General features: G+C 39.9%; 4 protein-coding genes across 4 annotated transcripts; all 4 read left to right on the top strand.

Moving 5' to 3' along the window:
* The first annotated feature begins 8,656 nt into the window (after positions 1 to 8,656).
* On the top strand, positions 8,657 to 9,845 carry LOC137829761 (fasciclin-like arabinogalactan protein 11). Its single transcript, XM_090297851.1, has one exon. The coding sequence runs from the start codon at positions 8,857 to 8,859 to the stop codon at positions 9,730 to 9,732; it is 876 nt and encodes a 291-aa protein (XP_090153977.1). The 5' UTR covers positions 8,657 to 8,856; the 3' UTR covers positions 9,733 to 9,845.
* A 1,440-nt stretch (positions 9,846 to 11,285) lies between these two features.
* Positions 11,286 to 12,302, top strand: LOC137833299 (fasciclin-like arabinogalactan protein 11). The gene has a single exon (XM_068641658.2). It carries the CDS (start codon positions 11,358 to 11,360, stop codon positions 12,201 to 12,203), a length of 846 nt encoding a protein of 281 aa, XP_068497759.1. The 5' UTR covers positions 11,286 to 11,357; the 3' UTR covers positions 12,204 to 12,302.
* Positions 12,303 to 14,412: 2,110 nt separating this feature from the next.
* Positions 14,413 to 15,506, top strand: LOC137839395 (fasciclin-like arabinogalactan protein 11). Its single transcript, XM_068648514.2, has one exon. It carries the CDS (start codon positions 14,503 to 14,505, stop codon positions 15,343 to 15,345), a length of 843 nt encoding a protein of 280 aa, XP_068504615.1. The 5' UTR covers positions 14,413 to 14,502; the 3' UTR covers positions 15,346 to 15,506.
* A 2,034-nt stretch (positions 15,507 to 17,540) lies between these two features.
* On the top strand, positions 17,541 to 18,655 carry LOC137833101 (fasciclin-like arabinogalactan protein 11). Its single transcript, XM_068641477.2, has one exon. It carries the CDS (start codon positions 17,611 to 17,613, stop codon positions 18,475 to 18,477), a length of 867 nt encoding a protein of 288 aa, XP_068497578.2. The 5' UTR covers positions 17,541 to 17,610; the 3' UTR covers positions 18,478 to 18,655.
* The last annotated feature ends 1,371 nt before the right edge of the window (positions 18,656 to 20,026 follow it).

Here is a 20,026-nt window from a genome sequence, read left to right as displayed (position 1 = left end):
AAGAGTTATTTTGATTACTTAACACATTTTATTTATAGTTTGGTGATTGCAAACTGATTCCATGATATATTATTTAGAAGGAGCTCCTACGCTTTCGTCAAAAGATGCTATTTTCGTGGGTGCTGCATGAGTCTAACGTTCAACGAAAAGCCGTATTGACAGATTTGGAAGTAGATTGCCCTTGATTTATATTGGACTTCTTTTGAATGTAATTATACACTTTCAATTGAATTGTAACAAAAAAAGTGTTAGTTATTATGAGTTGATGTGAACAATGTAGATACTTTTATTTCATGAATGGAAGCATTCTCAATTTCATTTAAGTTATTTAGTTTAAGAATTTTTTTATATCATATTTTGGGCAGAAAGTTGTCATCGGAGCACATAAATGTGAAGGTCTTTGTTAATAAATTAATTGGAACCCTTATAGTGTAAGAGGGACCCTTGTGTTAAAAAGTGGGGACCCAAGAATAACTTTGTGCATGGTCATTGTTTTCAAATATTTGTTTGGATTCCTGTAAATGGAAGTGAATGTTGTGTGTAAGTGAGACATAGTTGCAGTGTATGAATGTTAATTGGGTGGGTTTTACTGTGATGTGGTGGTCATTGGAACCCTTGTACTGTAAGTGGGGACCCATGTGTTAATAAGTGGGGGACCCAATAACAACTTTCTACATGGTCATTGTTTTCAAATATTTTTTTGGATTCATGTAAATGGAAGTGAATGTTGTGTGTAATTGAGACATAGTTGCAGTGTATGAATGTTAATTGGGTGGGTTTTACCGTGATGTGGTGGTCATAGAAACACTTATACTGTAAGTGGGGACCCATGTGTTAATAAGTGGGGACCCATGAATTACTTTCTGCTTGGTCATTGTTTTCAAATATTTTTTTGGATTCTTGTAAATGGAAGTGAATGTTGCGTGTAATTGAGACATAGTTGCAGTGTATGAATGTTAATTGGGTGGGTTTTACCGTGATGTGGTGGTCATAGAAACCCTTATACTGTAAGTGGGGACCTATTTGTTAATAAGTGGGGACCCAAGAATAACTTTCTGCTTGGTCATTGTTTTCAAATAATTTTTTGGATTCCTGTAAATGGAAGTGAATGTTGTGTGTAAGTGAGACATAGTTGCAGTGTATGAATGTTAATTGGGTGGGTTTTACTGTGATGTGATGGTCATTGGAACCCTTGTACTGTAAGTGGGGACCCATGTGTTAATAAGTGGGGGACCCAATAACAACTTTCTACATGGTCATTGTTTTCAAATATTTTTTTGGATTCTTGTAAATGGAAGTGAATGTTGTGTGTAAGTGAGACATAGTTGCAGTGTATGAATGTTAATTTGGTGGGTTTTACCATGATGTGGTGGCATAGAAACCCTTATACTGTAAGTGGGGACCCATGTGTTAATAAGTGGGGACCCAAGAACAACTTTCTGCATGATCATTGTTTTCAAATATTTTTTGGATTCCTGTAAATGGAAGTGAATGTTGTGTGTAAGTGACACATAGTTGGACTGTATTAATGTTAATTGGGTGGGTTTTACCATGATGTGGTGGTCATAGAAACCCTTATACTGGAAGTGGGGACCCAAGAACAACTTTGTGCATGGTCATTGTTTTCAAATATTTTTTTGGATTCCTGTAAATGGAAGTGAATGTTTTGTGTAAGTGAGACATAGTTGCAGTGTGTGAATGTTAATTGGGTGGGTTTTACCATGATGTGGTGGTCATAGAAATCCTAATACTGTAAGTGGGGCCCATGTGTTAATAAGTGGGGACCCGTGAATAACTTTTTGCATGGTTATGGCTTTCATGTTGCTTTTTCTCACTGCAACTGCATGCATGCAAGGGAGGGGATTACAATAATTTTATGACCAACCTAATTGTCATTCAATTCAACGAAATTCAATGAAACAAATTTAAAATGATTGTATTTTGAAGACATCATGGTTATCATTTTGTTCAATACCCAAGGTACAACCAAGTGGTGCAAGAATGATTTTTATATAACCATCTATTCAAACAAAGAAGACATGAAATTGATTGTAACTTAAACTTGCAATACAACAAATATTATCAATACATATAGGAATGTATCCCATGTACGATGTTCAAATAGTGAGGAGTTGTGATGCACCAAAAATGATAAAAGTTCTCTTCTATGTCATATAAAACACTTCCTTGTGTGCAAAAAGTTTTGTGGTTCCATCATTACAACCTGCAACCAAAGAATGAATTTAACTTATATGAACAAATTGATATCTATAGAACATTTGTTGGGTTTAAGGTCACAAACCTAAACAACTCTGATGCATTTGATTCTTGAGATATTGGTGTTCCTGCTAGGGAGATGGGACCTAGAGAATTGTTGAAGTCTTCTTCTCCTTCCTTCGGTCGGTCAGGTGACTGGGTGATGAGTTGGGATTCTTCTCGTCCTCCTGCTACTTCTTCGGCACTCGGCCTCAGCTGAACACCAGATGGTGGGGGTACCTGCGAAGGCACTCCGACGCTCAAGTCAGCTCTCAGGTAGGTGAACAGTAATAAATGACATAACTTACTCCTTGGAATGTGTGTTATTTATATTATTCTAATGGGCCTACCTTGTTGGGCCCGCTTATCGAGGTGGATACCGCTTAGGGTTGTATTACCTAATTCTTGATGATGGATTAACTTCACTGATCTTGGTTTGAGCGTTAACTGTAATAGGGGTCGGCCGTCGGCCAAGTTCCCAAGGTGTGGGTCGGCCATCGGCCAAATTCCACTGGTCTTGGTCGAGTCTTATAAGGTTTCGGCCAGGTCTTATAGGGTCTCGGCCTCTTGGCCTTTCGGCCAAGTCTTCTCATGGCCTCTTAGTCGTCTCGGCCAAGTCTTCTGAGGTCTCGGCCTCTCGGCCAAGTCTTCTAAGGTCTCTGGGCCGTTCGGCCAAGTCTTCTAAGGTGTCGGCCTCTCGGCCATACCGGTACACTTGCCCCCCAGGCTCAAGGCAGATGTGTTAGATATGTCCGACGAGTTTTTAATGATGGATGTCGGTCGGTCTTCCTTGGTCGTGCGGCTATTTCATTTCTCGAGGCGTGACGTGACCTAGGCGGCGCGACGTGACCCTTGGTGACGTGACATGATTGGCATTAATGAGGGGTTTTTTTGGGCGGGAGGTCTTGTGGACCGTTGGATCTAAAAGATCTAATGGTTGAGATCGATTGGACGCTTCGAATTCCGAGGCCCATGGGCCCTATAAATAGGGGTCTCCACAGTGTCTTGACGTTGTGTTTACAACTGAGTCTATTTGATAGCCGAGCGTTCTTCTGCCCTTAGCTCTGAGATCCGAGCGACTTATCGCCCACTTTATTAGGTTTGGCCTCGTCCATTATTTGCAAGGTTAGTGATGTCGACCGTGTCTCGGCCTACTTCCTCTTCGTCCGGCCATTCTTCCCCTTCTCCCGGTCGTCCCTCTCCCACCCTTGGGTCGTCCTCTTCTTCATCCTCTTCCTCTTCCTCTTCATCTTCTTCTTCTACCACCGACTCTTTATCGGTTGGTGTGGCTGAGGCACCACCCATGGTAGAGGTGGTCAGGGGGGACGACCCGGTTAACGCTGTTGACCGGTCGGACTCTCCCCCAGCCGATGTCGTTGGTCGACCAGACTCTCCTCCGGCGGATGTCATTGACCGGCCGGAATTTATCCCGACGGCCATTCCACTAGTAGATCTTAGTTGGGTGGATCCTAAGGTTGTGGAGTTCTCGTCCACTTATGCTACCGAGAAGTCTGTGGCCAAGTTTTTGGCTAAGTACCCGGTTTTGAAAGCGGGCGAGGACTCTGATGGTTCTAGGGATCCAGACTACTTTAGGATCTTGCCTTGTGGGTCTGTCGAGCGGGTGTGTATGGATCGGGCTGGTGCTGGTCCTCCTTTCTTTTACATGTACACCTGTTTCTTTTCCGATCTTCATGTGTCCCTCCCCTTCGACAAGTTCACAATGGGCGTCCTTCGGGCGCTCAACGTGGCACCCACCCAAGTGCACCCAAACACGTGGGAGTCCCTTCAAGCGTTTCGCTTGCTGTGTGATGCCATGCGGCTTCGCCCCACCCCGTCTTCCTTTCTTTGTTATTATGGTTCCCACCCCGGTCGTCTTTCCTCTTGGCTTTCCTTGGCCGGCCGACCGGGGCATGTATTGTTTGACCCTTTTGCGGTTTCGTATAAGCGGTTTAAGGAGAGGTTCGTCAAGGTCGTCATTCGGCCTGAAGCGACGGCCTTTTTCTTTGACCGAGCCGGTCGGTCTCGGTTCCCCCTATATTGGACCTCCAAGCCCAAAGATTTTAAGAGTTGGCCGAGGCCAACGGGGAGTGAGGAGGAGGTAGAGATTCTCTCCTTCTTCGACGCACTCCCAAGGAAGCTTCCTTACCGATCGCTGATCGGTGCATATACCGAGACGACGCGTTGGGCGGCCATTAGGGGTATGGGCTCGTCTTTTGTTGTGTCAGTCGGTATATTTAGTTTCGTTGTTCTAACTTGTGTTTTTTGGTTTGCAGCTACGATGGTTCAAGAGAAACCGGCCGACGTTAGCGTCCTTGACGAGTACCGGAAGAGGGCGGCCGACTGAAAGGGACGTCGAAGCATCGACGTTCTTCCTGCGAACGCTCCTGCTGCCCCTGGTGCCGATAGGGACCCGGCTGGCCCTTCCTACAAGTCTAAGAAAAGGGCGAGGGATGGTGGTAACATTGCCACCACCTATCGTTCCCCCAGCTCTCTGCCGACGCCGCCTCCTTCCCGCCGCGAGATGGTCGAGGTGGGTTCTCTCTCCCTCGGCACGTGGAGCAAGCATCCGGTGCTTCAGCTGGTGGCCATCGGCCGCCGACCTCGGCCCTAGATCTTCTAGGGGGTAGTCATAAGTTTACGCGTAGAGTTCGCGTGGCTCTCCCTGAGGGGACCCGGGAGTCGATCCGGTCGGTCGCCCCCATGGACCTGCTGAAGAGTGGGCTAGAGCTTATGTGTCGGTCCATCGTTCTTGTTGAGCAAGGGATCGAAGGTCACCGCCAACATGCCGAGGATGTCTCTCGGTTGGAGCAGGAGTTGGCCGAGGCTCGCGAGAACTTGAAGCGGTCCTTAGCTGCCAATGATGTCCTCTCGGCCAGCGCCGCTCGGGAGACTGCCAAGAGGGAGCTTGCTGAGAAAGATGTTGCCGAGGCGAGACGGCTTTTGGCCTCGGCCAAAGAGGAGGCTTCGAGGGCGGCAGCCGAAGCTGTCGAGGTGAAGAAGATGGCTGAGGAGAAGCTCTCGTCCTCGGCCGCTAAATTGGCCGCCCTCCAAGCTTCCAAGGAGCAGGTTGAGGCTGAGCTCGACCAGAACTACGACGAGTCGAAGAAGCTGCTTAAGCAGTGCTTCAACCGAGTCGTGCGCCAAGCCCATTTTCTTTATGGGGGACCGCCGGCCACTGGTGAATTTAATATGGACTATGAAGTTCACCAAGGTCGGTTGGTTCCAAGCGCCGAGGCGGGGGCTTTGGAGGCATCGGAGGCTCAGGCGGTCGGCACCCATGAGGAGGGGGAGTGCGTGGAAGTCCAAGACTAGGTTTTTCCCTTGGCCGGGGTGTGGCCTGCTCTTGTTTTTAATTTCCTCCTAGGCCGGGTTGTGACTTCTTTATTTTGCTTTTGGTTGTATCGCCCTATTTCTATCATTAATATATGGTTTATCTTTCTTTCGTCTTTGTTTTGTGTAAAAATTTACAAGTTATCCTGTCGGTCTCCCATTGATTCGAGCGGTCGGCCACAACTGCGAACGTCAAAATTTGAGCGAGTAAAATGTGGGCGATCGGCCATTAACTACGAATGTTAGGTTCGAGTAGGTAAAATATGGGCAATCGGCCATTAACTGCGAACGTTAGATTCAAGCAAGTAAAATATGGGCGATCGGCTATTTAATTGTGAACGTTTAAATTCGAGCAAGTAAAATACGAGCGCTCGGCCATCATCTGCGAGTGTTTAAATTCGAGCAAGTAAAATATGGACGATCGGCCATTAACTGCGAATGTTAGGTTCGAGCAAGTAAAATATGGGCGATCAGCCATTTTAGTTGCGAACGTTTAAATTCGAGCAAGTAAAATATGGGCGATCGGCCATTAACTGCGAACGTTTACTTCCAGCAAGATATGGCCGATCGGCCATTAATTGCGATAAATATAATTTGGGCGTTCGGCCTTAATTTGCGTTTGTTAAATCGAGCAGGCTTGGTGATTGTCAATCGAGCAAGTTTGGTGAGCGGTCGGCCGGCACTTGCGATGTTAATCGAGCAAGTGGGCAGTCAGTCGGCCGATACTTGCGATGTTAATCGAGCAAGTTTGGTGAGCGGTCGGCCATTGCTTGTTCAGTAGAATATTTCCGAGAGGTGGTGCCAGAATATTTCCAATACTTTGATGAAAACGCCTCGTTAAAACCTCCCTGGTTGGGTGAGGAAAGAGTGCGTGATTTTATTGATTTTAGTTGTAATAGAACTTGAGGTGTGTGGCATTCCACGTCCTCGGTACAATTTTTCCTGAAAGCCATTCTAGATGATAAGCATTCCACCTCCCAGTTGGATGAGAACTTCCCTTCATTTTTTCTTGCGTCGCTGCGCATTCTCCAGACGAGATCGCCCTTCTGGAAACCTCTCGGCCGGACTTTGGTGTTGTACCATCTGGACGCCCGGGCTTTGCAGGCAGCCTCCCGAATCTTGCTTTTGTCACGGAGCTCACTTACCAGGTCGAGGTTAACCGCTAGGCTTTTCTCGTTCAGGGTGAGATCGAACATCTGTCGTCGTATGGTGGGCTCGGCCACCTCAACCGGGATCATGGCCTCAGTCCCGTATGTCAGGCTGTAGGGTGTCTCCTGCGTGGTAGTTTGGGGGGTGCACCTGTACGCCCAAAGTACCTCGATCAGTTCCTCGGTCCATCGGCCCTTTGCTTTGTCCAACCGCTTCTTCAGCTCGTTGAGTACGGCCTTGTTGGTGACCTCGGCCTGTCCATTGGTTTGCGGGTGTTCCACCGAGGTTGTGATGGACTTGATGCCCAGGTCGTCATAGAATGACTGTAGGCCTCGGTCAATGAACTGTCGGCCATTATCAGTTACTATCGTGTGCGGGACGCCGAATCGGCAGAAAATGCTCCTCCATACGAAGTTTTGCACATTCTTCGTCGAGATGGAGGCGAGGGGTTCGGCCTCGATCCATTTTGTGAAGTAGTCGACTCCCACCAGGAGGAACTTGGTCTGCCCTTTCCCTGGGGAGAATGGACCGATAATGTCCATCCCCCATATGGCGAACGGCCATGGGGAGATGATGTTGTGCAGTTCTTCCGGCCTAGTGTGGTGGAGGGGGCCGAACTCTTGGCACTTGGCGCATTTCTTCACGTACTCGGCACAGTCGCCCTGTATGGTCGGCCAGTAGTAGCCGGCTCTCAAGACCTTGGCGGCCATCGTCCTCGCCCCGGCGTGGTTCCCGCAGACCCCCTCATGGATCTCGACCAGAATGTATTCGCCTCGTGTGTTGGTGATGCATTTTAGCAGGGGGGTCGAGTACCCTCTCCACAGGCTGTTTTATTTAAGGAGTCATCCACATAGAGAGTCCACCCGCCCGAGAGGGTGGGTAGTGGTGTCAGCTCGGCTGAGAAGTCGGCCAGGCACTGAGACTTGATGGCGCCCCTCGGTTCATAGCGTATGTCGAACTCGGAGAGTTCGACTGACCATCCTATCATCCTCCCTGCAAGGTCCGGTTTAGACAAAATTTTGAAAATAGGGTAGTCGATTCTTACAGTTATGGAGTGATTTTGGAAGTATGGGCGCACTCATCTTGTCGTGAGGACCAGTGCGAGAGCCACCTTCTCGATCATCTGGTATCGGGTTTCGGCCGAGTGGAGGGTTCGGCTGACGAAGTACATTGGACGTTCCTCGCCCTCGGTCTCTTGTACCAGGGCAGCGCTGACTGCCTCTTCCGAGACTGCCAGATACACCAGGATTGGGTGGTCGGCCCTCGGCTTCTGGATGACGGCCGGGGATGTGAGGAACTCCTTGAATTGCTTGAAGATTTCCTCGCATTGTCCCAGACGAACTTTTTACCCTTCCGGAGGAGCTGGACCATCAATTTCTTCGTTGGTAGTAAACCACAATCCGAGCAAGACCTCTACGTGATTCTCTGTCAAAAGCTCATTCAATTAGATAGAGATAAAGTTTCTCTAAAATCTGGAGAACACCTTCGTATCAAATGAAACAATTGCATAACATTGATATATGTATACCCATAATCTTCATCATCCTTGCCCACTAAGTACAGAATATAGCTTACTTCATATGTGACTTGCAACCGAAATAATGTCATTATGTACAGATGTAGAGTTTTAGGAGTGTAACTTCCACAACCTATCAGAACCTATTGTATGTTTCATTTGCATGTGTTTCTATTGCTTGATCTGTTTGATCAAACACTCTTTTTTTCACCCAATATATCTTCATGGGAAAAAATATCGCACTGTTTAATTACAATGGTCTCAGCAAAAAGCAATATTATTGACAAAATCAATTGATTTTGATGGCACATTGGTGTGGCATTCAATCATTAAAATGCATTATGCTTAATACATCAGTAGAACGTTGATGCAAAACCTCAATATTCTTTTCTAGCTTACTGTATGCTCACAAATCACAATATAAAGTTTCAAAACAAAGCCTTCCACCTACCTATCACGGTCTCTCACTCCCATACTCGCTCTATAAAAGCCATCTCCACCATGTCATCAATGCATCAAGTTCTCATTCCCATAAAAATCCTACCACTTCCATTTTTTTCCTCTAGTCTAGCTTCGTACCCTTCAATCCCCAAAACTTCCAAACCATGATGAAAAAGCAACCTGTATTGTCCTTTCCAGTAGTACTGCTACTTTCACTTTTGTATTCCACCACCACTTTAGCCCAATTATCACCAGCTTCTGCCCCTCTTAAACCAGTTCAACCTACCCCTACCCCACCAGCTGAGGCTCCTAAACAGCCATTGGTTCCCTCACTGCCACAGTCACCAAGTGATTCCACCCCTGACACTGCAGCTGTTGACATTGTTGGAATCCTGAGGCAGGCCAAGTCATTCAACATCCTTATCCGCCTCATGAAAACCACCCAATTGATCAACCAACTCAATGCACAGCTCCTCACTACTAAATCAGGTGGCATCACCCTTCTTGCCCCTGATGACAGTTCCTTCTCTGAACTCAAACCAGGCTTCCTCAACTCTCTTTCTGATGGCCAAAAGCTCGAGCTCTTACAGTTCCATGTTCTTTCAGACTATGTGTCTAGCTCCAACTTTGATACACTTACAAACCCTGTAAGAACATTAGCAGGGTCTAAACCTGGAAAGGTGGAATTGAATGTGATAAGCTACGGAGGGAGTGTGAACATCTCAACGGGTGAGGTTAACACCACCATCACAGGCATTGTATATACAGATAAGCATCTTGCTATTTACAAGGTGGGGAAGGTGCTTCTTCCTATGGACTTCTTTGTTGTTGCCAAGGCGCCTGCAAAGGCACCTTCTTTGGCCCCAGAATCTTCTGCAAAGGCGCCTAAAGCGGATAAGGAGAAGTCAATGTCTCCAGATTCCTCAGAATCATCTGATATTAATTCCAACAACGGTACCTCTGGCACAGTGAAAATCGGTTATGGAAAGTTGTTGTCCCTTGTCCCAGGACTAGTTCTCCTGATTGCATTGTTATCATAAACCATATAGGTTTTTCCAAATTTACCAAATTTCAATCTAGTATATCTTTCATGTTCAAGAATGTAATTTTTTTTATTGCGAGAAAGGAGTGAATCTGGAGAATTTATGAGTTATTTTTTTTCCTCTATAAATTTAAGTGTTGTGCTTTTAATTTATGATTTCTTAACTAATGTTTACAAGCTTTATTATATCTTTTGATGAAGAAACTTTGTCTCAACTTAAGCCTCCAATTTGTTAAACATGTAGTCTATTAAACAAAACTTGACTGGTCTAAACATATAGTCTATTAGGTTAATTTTTTCTTTAATAAACACAAATACAAATTATTAAAGACCGGTGCATAAAGAGAGTTTCATCAACCATTAACGCAGTTTTCGAACAAAATTAACGAAATTCAATTTTTTGTAATAAAGTTCTCATACTAAAATTAAACCAACTAATCATCCAATATTTATTTATAAGGTTAGTGATGAGTAGTTGTAAAGTTTGGTAACTAAAGGAGGCGGAGAAAGAAGATATGCCTAATATAAGCAAATAATGGTTGTATTGCAATTTGCTATACAAAAGTATTCCATTTTTCCAAATAATATTGAATTTTTCTCTTTGGATACTGCGATTAAATTTACATTTAACAGGCTAACTAGATTCACACCAAATTGTGATTTGTTAAGCATACAGTAAAATGGATCCCTGACGTGTCTAATTTTCTTTCTTTACAGGGAAGATACATGTCATCCCTTAAACATATCAACAGTTTAAACTTTACACGAATATTATAAGGAGAAGATTTGTAGAAGTAAATTCAGTGATCGTGTGAATTCTTATTTATCTTTACTTCAGTTGCTTTGCGATACTGTTGCTTATCTTTGAGAGTGAAAATATTTGAGTTTCCAAACGTACTCATAATATTCTGTTTACGATGCAACAATGGTTAGAGAACTCAATTTACAATCCCAACATAAATTTAACCTATAAGAGAAGAAGGAAAAGTAAACATTAAACCGAATTATATGAATATATGCAACATTTTTTTCTATTAAGCTCTGTTCCAATACAACATAATATGCAATGTGGACCAAAGTACAAGATTTGCTTTTTTTAGTTTTCTATATCATACAGTGAAAGAGAGTATGACAGATCTCACCATCTCACCTAATACAAGTTCCCTGCACAATCAAACACCTGTCATGTCAGTTTTCAAGACAATGACTATCAATTTTTATTGATGTAAATACACAACTAGTATACAGTGTGGCCATGCCACTTTCAGGTGAGATTTTCAGTGACAACCTTTTCAAATCCAATTGATGTATAGTGACAACCTATGAATTGTGACGTGAAAGTAAAATATTGCAGATGTTCACATACCAGCCAATACTCCGTTTCTTCCACTTCTCAATCCCAACTGGTTCACCACCAATCCTGGTTGATGCACCAACTTTCCATGATAGGTAACTGAAAATTGTTTACAGAGAGAAGTTTAATCTTTCTGACACACACCTTCTGCACATCCTTCTCTCTCAGCCACCATATAAAACAAGAGCCACTTCTTCCATTTTCCTCACATCAAAACGGACAACACACATTGCAGTCTGTAGTGTTGAAAATAATCACTATAACACAAAATGGTGATGCAACATTCTCTCTTCTTGTGTGTCTCACTTGTACTTGTGGTAGTCACCACATCAGCTCAACACTCCCCCGCAGCATCTCCTTCAATCCCAAGAGTAGCACAATCACCATTGGCATCTCCATCGGGAATGAACACTGTTCCATTGGTACCAGTGTCCCCCGATGCTGCCCCATCTCCCGCCACCCCAAAAGCCGCTACCTTTGACATTGCTCAAATACTGAGTAAGGCCAAAAGATTTTCTGTTCTGATTCGGCTTCTGAAGACAACCCAGTTGATCAACCAACTCAACTCTCAACTCCTCACATCAGATTCCGGCGGATTGACCATTTTGTCGCCACCTGACAGTGCCTTTTCAAAGCTGAAAGGAGGGTTCCTGAACTCACTCAACGACAGGCAAAAGGTGGAACTCCTACAGTTTCACACTCTTTCTTCCTTCCTCTCAATCTCCAACTTCGACACTTTAACCAACCCCGTTCAGACCCAAGCCGGTGATGACCCCAAAAGGCTGCAACTTAACATCACCACTTACGGTGGCAGCCACGTGAGCATGAGCACCGGTGCCGTCAATGCCACCATCACAGGCACCGTGTATACAGACAAGCAGCTTGCTATTTATGAGGTGGACAAGGTGCTTCTTCCACTTGACGTGGTGCTCCCTAAGCCTAAGGCTCCGGCACCGAAGCCACATGCAGACAGAAGTGGTGACAGTAACAAAAATATGGATGATGACAGTGGTGTTCCGGTGGAGGCTTCTGGTGGTTGCATGAATTTCTACAGCGTACATGTAAAGTGGATGTCTTTTGTTGTTCTGATGGGTGGAGCCATGATATGCATGTAGAGGGCAAGAAGAAAATAATGGTTTTTTTATATTGGCTATAGTGCTTGTGGTTTGGTATGCCATTTTGGTTCAATCATATATGAATATTTCTTCCTTCCATTTTCTATTGCATAAGAGTTAAGACCATAACTTGCAAAAAAAAAAAAATTCATTCCATTTCTAACTGATATTCTAAAAGCATTAGTTAAGAAATTAAAATAATTATTGAAATATTAAAGAGTACCTTATATAAAATTTAATCAATGGATATAGTATATTTTTATTCTTAATATAATTTGATTGTGTTGGAACGATGAACCACATGCACATAATTCTAAGGTGGAATAACCAACTATTTTAATTCTAAAGTTAATAGTTAAATATTAATTTATAAATTTTATTAATAATAAAAATTTTTTTAATAATTTTTTTAATCTCTAAAATAATATTTAATTTAATTAATATAATAACTAATTTTTATTTTTTTAAAATTAATTTTTATTTAATGATTTATTTTTAGTGAATTGTCATTTTTTTAGTATAACATTGCCTTTTGATATAAAGAATTGTCCAACTCACGAGATAAAATGTTTAAGGAGAAATGTCGAATAAAAAATTATTAATTTATGTGGTGTCGACATAGAAGAACTTAAGATGTGGAGCTCGGATTGAAGGTGATTTAAGTGTGAAAATAAGTCAAAGATAATCTAGAAATGGAGTTAAGCCAAAAGTATTAAAAGTATTAGAGATACTTAATGTGTGAGGTGAAACCAGATATGAGATAGCGATGTTCGAATCTCTATTTTGGAAACACTTTTTTTTATGAAATTCCTATTTTGAAATCACCTAAAATTGTGAAATGATAATTTTAGTATTTCAAAAGAATGTAGGGTGAAGGAAGAAAATTGTAGGGGTGCAAGAAGAAACTCTCCGATTATTTTAGTACGTTGTTTTTGCTACATGTGTATTAAAATGGGTTAAGAATTTTACAGATTTTTTCTTACTACACCACAATAATTACTAACTGCACTTCCATATAAAAGAAAAAAAATAAAAATAAACTCTCTCGTTGCACCACATTATCATTGTTGTCACCGTCATCCGCGTTGTTGCACCTCCAACTACACATTTGTTCTTTGTTGCTACTATACTCTAAGATGAAGAAGAAGAAGGAAAAAGAGTTGTTCTACAAAGTTTGTTCTGGAATATTATATATGTTCTAAAAAGCTTGTTTTAGAGATTCTATTATGGTATGCATATCTCATGTGTTTTATAAAATTTGTTATGAAAGCTCATTTTAGAAATAACTCATGTTTCAAAAAAATTGTTTTGAAATGCATTTCATATGTTCCTCAAAATTTATTTTAAAGATTTTGTTATGAAAATCTTATTCTAAATCATTTTAGAATTTCAAAAAACTTGTAGTGGAATATTTTCATAACTGGTAAGCTTGAAGTCACATTTATAAAGAGTAAAATGTTCATTTTATAAATTATGGAGTTGCATTTAAAAATTATGGGGATGAATAAAAAAATAATTCGACCGGTAGTGGTTTTTTTCTTGATCATGTCACCCAAATTGTCAATTCGTCAGTGTTTAAAATATTGAGAACAAAAGCTCATCTTTTTGCATAGAGGTGCAGTGCAGAGTGGTGAAAGAAGTTAGCAGTGTAACAACTGCATGAACACTTAATTAATCAAATAGACATCTGGATTAACGAGAGAGTACAATTTGAGAATAACCCAGGTACTGTAATTTTAGTTATTTTCTCTGTTTTATGTATGCTTTCCAATTGTCTTATGGAACTTTTATATACAGTAATATAACAGAAATAAAATGTTTTCTATAGTAGACTCACTGTCTTGTCTTATCATATGGTGTCCTTAAAATGTGTGTAAATTATCGTTTTCCTCAACATCTAAGTACAACTTTTCTGCATTCAGACATCTTTTTGTAGGACATACTTGCATACTGTGTTGTATTTAAATGGTGTCATGGCAAACCTTTCTAACTGATGCCCAGACTACAGCAATGACAGAAGTAGTTATTTCACCTAATGTATGCCAACTAAAGCATCACTTTGCCAAATATCCCACTAATAATTTCATCACAGTTGGGATATCACTCCACAGCTAACAAATTTCACAGCCACAACATGTCACCAACCTATCATTTTCTTGGCCTCTAATCTCTATATAACCCCCCTCATTCACAAATCCAACATATCACACACAAACTCCAACCATAATTAATTCAAACCATTCACATACTTCCACAATCATCAAAGCCATATCTACAGGTTTGACTTAGCAACTGGAAGATGAAACAAGCAACCCTTTTCTCCTTCTCACTCTTTCTACTATTTTCCTCTACCACCTTGGCTATTTCACCTGCACCTGCAGCAGCCCCTGCAGCAAAAACTCCCCATACCCCAAAGGCTGCAGCACCATCACCAAAACCATTAGTCCCCACATTACCTCAGTCTCCAGACTCCCCTGACTCTGTCCCTGATGACATCACCAGAATCCTAAAAAAGGCCAAAATGTTCTCAACCCTGGTCCGCCTCCTCAAAACCACAGAAATCATGAACAACATCAACTCACAGCTCATAACAGCCAAGAGTGGGGGCATAACCATCCTTGCACCAGATGATTCTGCCTTTTCCAACCTCAAAGCTGGCTTCCTCAACTCCCTAAACGCAGGCCAGAAAATTGAACTTGTGCAGTTCCACATATTACCAGAGTTTGTGTCCAGCTCAAACTTTGATTCTCTGAGCAACCCTGTGCAGACAGTGGCTGGCAAAGACCCTGCAAGGCTTCCACTGAATGTGAATGCATTAGGTAACAGTGTCAACATTTCAACTGGGGTCGTCAATGCCACCATTCTTGGGGTAGTATACTCGGATAACAAACTTGGGATTTATCACGTGGACAAGGTGCTTCTTCCTCTAGATTTCTTTGCAACCAATAAGGCTCCAGCTTTGGCTCCTTCATCTCTTGCAAAGGCTCCCAAAGCTGCTAAGGAAAACTCTTCTGATGACGATCAAGAAGAAGCAAACCAGGATCACAATAAATCTGGGGCACTCAGTTTGAGCAATGTTAGTGGAACAAAGTTTGTGTCACTTGGGATAGCCTTGTTCGCTATGGCAACCATGTGGAGTTGATCATTTAGCAGCTGAACTTTCAGTTTTCTTTGTGGTTAATTTCTTTGTTTGTGCTTCTTTTTTTGTTTAAATTTGCTGTATTTTTCTGGTATCTCGTGTATTGGTGAAATGGAAAGGGAAAGAATGCTTGAATGATTCACAATTCAGCTGTTTCTGTTAAATCGTTCCGAAATTTTTAGTTATGCTTCAATTTACTCAAAAATCTTTGGAATACAATGTTTGAAAACTTGCTACTGTTGACTTTAAAGTTTCTTGGATCTTCTAAATAAGTAATAGATGTGCGGATTTTATGACTATCATAAAAGTTGATAATAAATTGAACTTCTTTTTTATTTGATTCTTTACCCACTGTAATGTAATGAACACCATTTTATTTAAGAATCATTTTAACCTTTCAGAATTTAGGTTGTTAGTTGGGATGGTTTTCTTTTTATTGACATAGATATACTTGTTTGTATTTTTGTTTGTCTTTTCTCTTCTTTTATGAATGTTCGTGTAATGTGAAATAATTGTTGAAACTTTAAAATGATAACTTAGTTGGGATGGTAAAGATTCTTAGTGATATCTAAAATATCATTGTGCAAAAGGAATACTCTTTATCTTTGTGCAAATGTGAAGTGTATAAAGAAACTAATGGAAAATAATCATTCCAACTTTAATTTATGGTTTTATTTTCATATTAGAAAGTGATTGGAGAACCTAAAATGTGGTTATTCATGTGCCCTTAACAAATGTTCTTCTTTCTATTCCCTTTTTAGTTGATGTTTCTAATGTAATTTTCCTTGTAGTTTTTAGGCCTTCAGGCCATCCTTTTCAGAAACAAAATAAACATAAAAAATACTAGTTTCCCTTAAATTAAAATTTTGACCGAGTCGGGTGTCTAAGATCACTGTTGAAAAGGTTAATTATGTGTCATACTGTAAATGTTCCTAATTTAATTCATAATTGAATGAAAAAGAAATAAACTTTCTTGGGTAAGCAATAATTATATTGAATTTATTCGATTTCATTTTCTAACAATAACATCTATTATATTTAACAGCAGTGCATCTACACCTAAATAAGAGAACTTTATATCAGAATAATGTTATATCTCCCTTTGTGTGAAACAACATTGTAATAAATATCTTTATATTATTGGGAAACAGGGTGAAAGATTAAACTTTTAAACTTTGAATTTCAAGTTTTATTTTATCTTTGAAGTACGAACTGAATCTTGAAAAGCTTCAGAGTAAAGAAAACAAAATTAATCTTCTTGAAGTATTTTCATCTATGCATTAGAAGACACGGATATATATATATATATATATATATATATATATATATATATATATATATATATATATATATATATATATATATATATATATATATATATATATATATGAAAATACGTATAATTTCTAAAATGTAAATACGTATAATCTGTATAATCTTTAAAATATAGGATACATGAACACAGATTTATATATTATATAATTATGAATTATATACATTAACAATAAAGATTTATATGTACAAGTATTTTTTCAATTTTTTTAATAAATATTTTTCATGGCGGATTCAAAAGGATTTGTTTCTTATTTTTATAATTATAATAAGAATTGATATATAAATTTAAGTTTTTAGAAAATTAATGTGTTTCTCCTTTTTAAAATTGTATTAGAACCGTATTAAAATTGTCGAATTATCAGAAATTTCATAAATATTTTTTGAATTTGACACTTCAAAGATACATATTCTACCAGCGTTGGTGTCCAATAGAATCAACACAAACACGTCATTTAAGAAATGTGTCCAAACCTCATATATTTTCGTTACCATGCATGGGAAACAATTTTTTGACCTTTCTCCAATTACATTGTTTTTACAAAAGATGCCATAACTTGTGCACATCAATGGCTATGTCTTTCTATTTTCATTGCAAAAAGGTTGCTCTGTTTGATAACAGAGGTCCAGCAGAAAAACTACAATTGATCAATTGATTGTGATGGGAGACTGGTGTGGCCTTCAATCATGAAAACACAATGCTCCATCCATATATCATTGTTGATGCAACACCTCAATATCCTTGCCAGCTAGCCACTCAGTGTGTGCTCAAAAATCACAATTTAAGGTTCTCAAACAAGTCCTCTCAACTACCTATCCTTGTCTCCCAATCCCAAACTTTCTCTATAAAAACCATCTCCACCATATCACCAATGCATCAACACCTCATTACAACTACAATTCCTATCATCTAAACCTTCATTGTAAAAAACCAAAATGATGAAAGAGCAATGTGTCTTGTCCTTCTCACTAGCCCTGCTACTTTCATTTTTGTATTCCACCACCACTTTAGCCCAATTATCACCAGCTTCTGCCCCTCTTAAACCACTTCAACCTACACCTACCCCTCCAGCTGAGGCTCCTAAACAGCCATTGGTTCCCTCACTGCCACAGTCACCAAGTGATTCCACCCCTGACACTGCAGCTGTTGACATTGTTGGAATCCTGAGGCAGGCCAAATCATTCAACATCCTAATCCGCCTCATGAAAACCACCCAATTGATCAACCAACTCAATGCACAGCTCCTCACTACTAAATCAGGTGGCATCACCCTTCTTGCCCCTGATGACAGTTCCTTCTCTGAACTCAAACCAGGCTTCCTCAACTCTCTTTCTGATGGCCAAAAGCTCGAGCTCTTACAGTTCCATGTTCTTTCAGACTATGTTTCTAGCTCCAACTTTGATACTCTAACCAACCCTGTGAGAACCCTTGCAGGGGCTAAACCTGGAAAAGTGGAACTGAATGTGATAAGTTATGGTGGGAGTGTGAACATCTCAACGGGTGAGGTTAACACCACCATCACAGGCATTGTATATACAGATAAGCATCTTGCTATTTACAAGGTGGGTAAGGTGCTTCTTCCTATGGACTTCTTTGCTGTTGCTAAGGCACCCACATTGGCTCCGGAACCATCAGCAAAGGCTCCTAAAGCGGATAAGGAGAAGTCAATTTCTCCAGATTCCTCAGATTCATCTGAGATTAGTTCCACTAAAGAGAACTCTGGAACTATGAAAATCCATATGCATGGAAAGTGGGGTTCCCTTGTTCTTGGACTAGTTCTTGTGACTGCATTGTCTTCGTAGACAAAAACTGGATTTGATGATTACCAAAATCCAAACCATTACTTACCATGCAGTTAATGATTGAGAGTGTTTGATTGCGATAAAGAGTACTTTAGTGGTGAATTTATGAGAGTGGATTAAGGGATCTGTAATTTGACTAATTGTTGTATCCCTCTATATATTTAAGGGTTTTTCTTCAGCTATATTTCCTTAAAAAAATTGCAACCTTTGTTATGTTTTATCAAGAAGAAAATAATAGAAACTATACACCCATTTCTACTAATTTAAATCTCCAACTTGTTAAGCATACTCCAAAAGTTAGATAGTGACTAGTTTTCATGTTTGGTAACGGAAGGAGGTTGAAAAAGAATATTATGTGCCTAATATAAGCAAATAGTGGTTGCATTGCAATAAAAAATACACTTTTTTTCTAAGAAAATTGATTTTTTCTCTTTTATGAGTAAACTTTATATTAGACCATGAGACTCTCATTTTGACACTTAAATTTCTCATAAAAATAAAAATAATAGCCATGTATTAGGCAAATTCTACGTGTACCTCCGTACCTTTTCACTACACCTCTATTTTTTTTTTAATTTCAACAATAGCCTTCTGAGTATGATGCATTCTTTTATTCTCAAGTGTTGATGATTCCTTGTAGTGGTTAGTAGTTGAACTAAGTTTTGTGATGTTTTTATTAATGGTTGTGTTTTCATTCGCTTTTTTCCATTTTTTTTGGAAACCACAAAATTTTAAAAAAAAAAATAGCGATGTGCAAAAAAAGAAATACAAATTAAAAAAAAATATCTTCGAAACGTTGAATACAACAAATTTTCTCACCAACACTCTAACACATGCTCAAATGAAGAAAATGCTCTCTCAATGCGGTTGGATAAGAACAAAAAGTGTTACGACAGGAAGAGATATATAGGATACTGGAGGAGTAATTGAGGTGTGTGAGATTGTTTTATTTAGAATTATTCAAATTTTTTTAAAAAAAGTTAAAACTGACTTTTGTATGTATGAAAATAAAAGCGTAAGATGTAGAGGTGGATGGAGAATTTGTCCATGTATTAACATGCTAAATGGAATCGCACCATATTATATTTGTTTAGCATGCAATTAATAGCTGATTTATATGATATTAAGAATATGATGCCTTAACTTTCTTTCTTTGAAAGTTTACAAGGGAACAACACATGTTATTTGAAAGAAATTAACAACGTAATGTAATTGCACATTGGAAGGAGAAGATTTTTGTGTATTGAGGAATAGTGAATCAAATTATCAGTGTTTCTAAGTTTCATTTCATTTTATTGACTTTGTTGGGTAGCCTCTTGAAAATATGTACTCTTCATCTTTAAGTGGAGATGACACATGCTAATATAGTAATGATATATCAAAATCACAATATTCAAGTTGGATGTAAATTTCACGAAATTAAATTAACACTTATTGAATTACACACTTAAAAGAATGTGTTAGAAATCTCATTTATACCACACAAGTATTTAAAAGGAAAAATCAACACAAATTATTAAAAAATTATTACCCTAATAGTTCTACTATT

The sequence above is a fragment of the Phaseolus vulgaris genome, chromosome 11, assembly GCF_051622355.1.
Source record: "Phaseolus vulgaris cultivar YP4 chromosome 11, ASM5162235v1, whole genome shotgun sequence".
Classification (NCBI taxonomy): domain Eukaryota; kingdom Viridiplantae; phylum Streptophyta; class Magnoliopsida; order Fabales; family Fabaceae; genus Phaseolus; species Phaseolus vulgaris.
This window is presented reverse-complemented; position numbering and strand designations above follow the sequence as displayed.